Source organism: Cynoglossus semilaevis, unplaced genomic scaffold (assembly GCF_000523025.1).
Source record: "Cynoglossus semilaevis isolate Cse_v1.0 unplaced genomic scaffold, Cse_v1.0 C18991802, whole genome shotgun sequence".
Taxonomy (NCBI): Eukaryota; Metazoa; Chordata; class Actinopteri; order Pleuronectiformes; family Cynoglossidae; genus Cynoglossus; species Cynoglossus semilaevis.
Window position 1 is genome coordinate 1 of NW_007589136.1, and position 711 is coordinate 711.

Sequence of the window (711 nt, forward strand, 5' to 3'; positions counted from 1 at the left end):
CCCCGCTCTTTCAGGTGCATTCTTCGTTCCTTACATTCTGTTTCTGGGCACCTGTGGAATCCCTCTCTTCATGCTGGAGACGGCGCTGGGCCAGTACACCAGCCAGGGCGGGATCATGTGCTGGAGGAAGATCTGCCCCTTGTTTGAAGGTAAGGCAGGAGCGTGCCCACGTACCCGCCGCGAGACCATGGACGAACAGGGAGTTCACAGTTCCCGCCGTTTGTCTTTGTCTGCAGGAATAGGCTACGCTAGCCAAATGATCATTTTCTACGGAAGCATCAGCTACATCGTGATCCTGGCCTGGGCTTTCCTGTATTTATTTTCTTCCTTCTCTGAAGATCTGCCCTGGGCCAACTGCAACAACGCGTGGAACACAGGTATCACTGCAGCTATTTGAGGGTTCGATGCCACCGTGATTAAACCCGAGCCGTCCCCTGCTTCATGTCTGTCAGGGGTTTATTTTTAGCTGCGGCGAGCTAACGTAAGGAGCACACGTATGTTGTCATGTGCAGAACGTTCTAGTTCAAACTCTTCACCCTGTGTCTGTGTCTTGGACATACGGTAACAATGTGACGTAAATGTAAGGTTTTCATTTCAAACTGTGTTCCGTAATATTTTAATTTGAAACTTTCATTTTCAGATGCTTGTTTTGTGTTGAACAACTTTAATGCGAGTGCTAACGGGACGTCAGTGAATGCATCATCATCATCA

General features: G+C 48.8%; 1 protein-coding gene across 1 annotated transcript; it reads left to right on the forward strand.

Moving 5' to 3' along the window:
• Positions 1-35: 35 nt before the first annotated feature.
• Positions 36-690, forward strand: LOC112486668 (sodium- and chloride-dependent GABA transporter 2-like; the record flags this gene model as incomplete). The annotated part of the gene is made up of 3 exons (XM_025054002.1): positions 36-149; positions 237-377; positions 641-690. Coding segments are annotated over exons 1-3 (270 nt in total), but the record flags the coding sequence as incomplete, so codon positions are not given.
• Between the last annotated feature and the right edge of the window lie 21 nt (positions 691-711).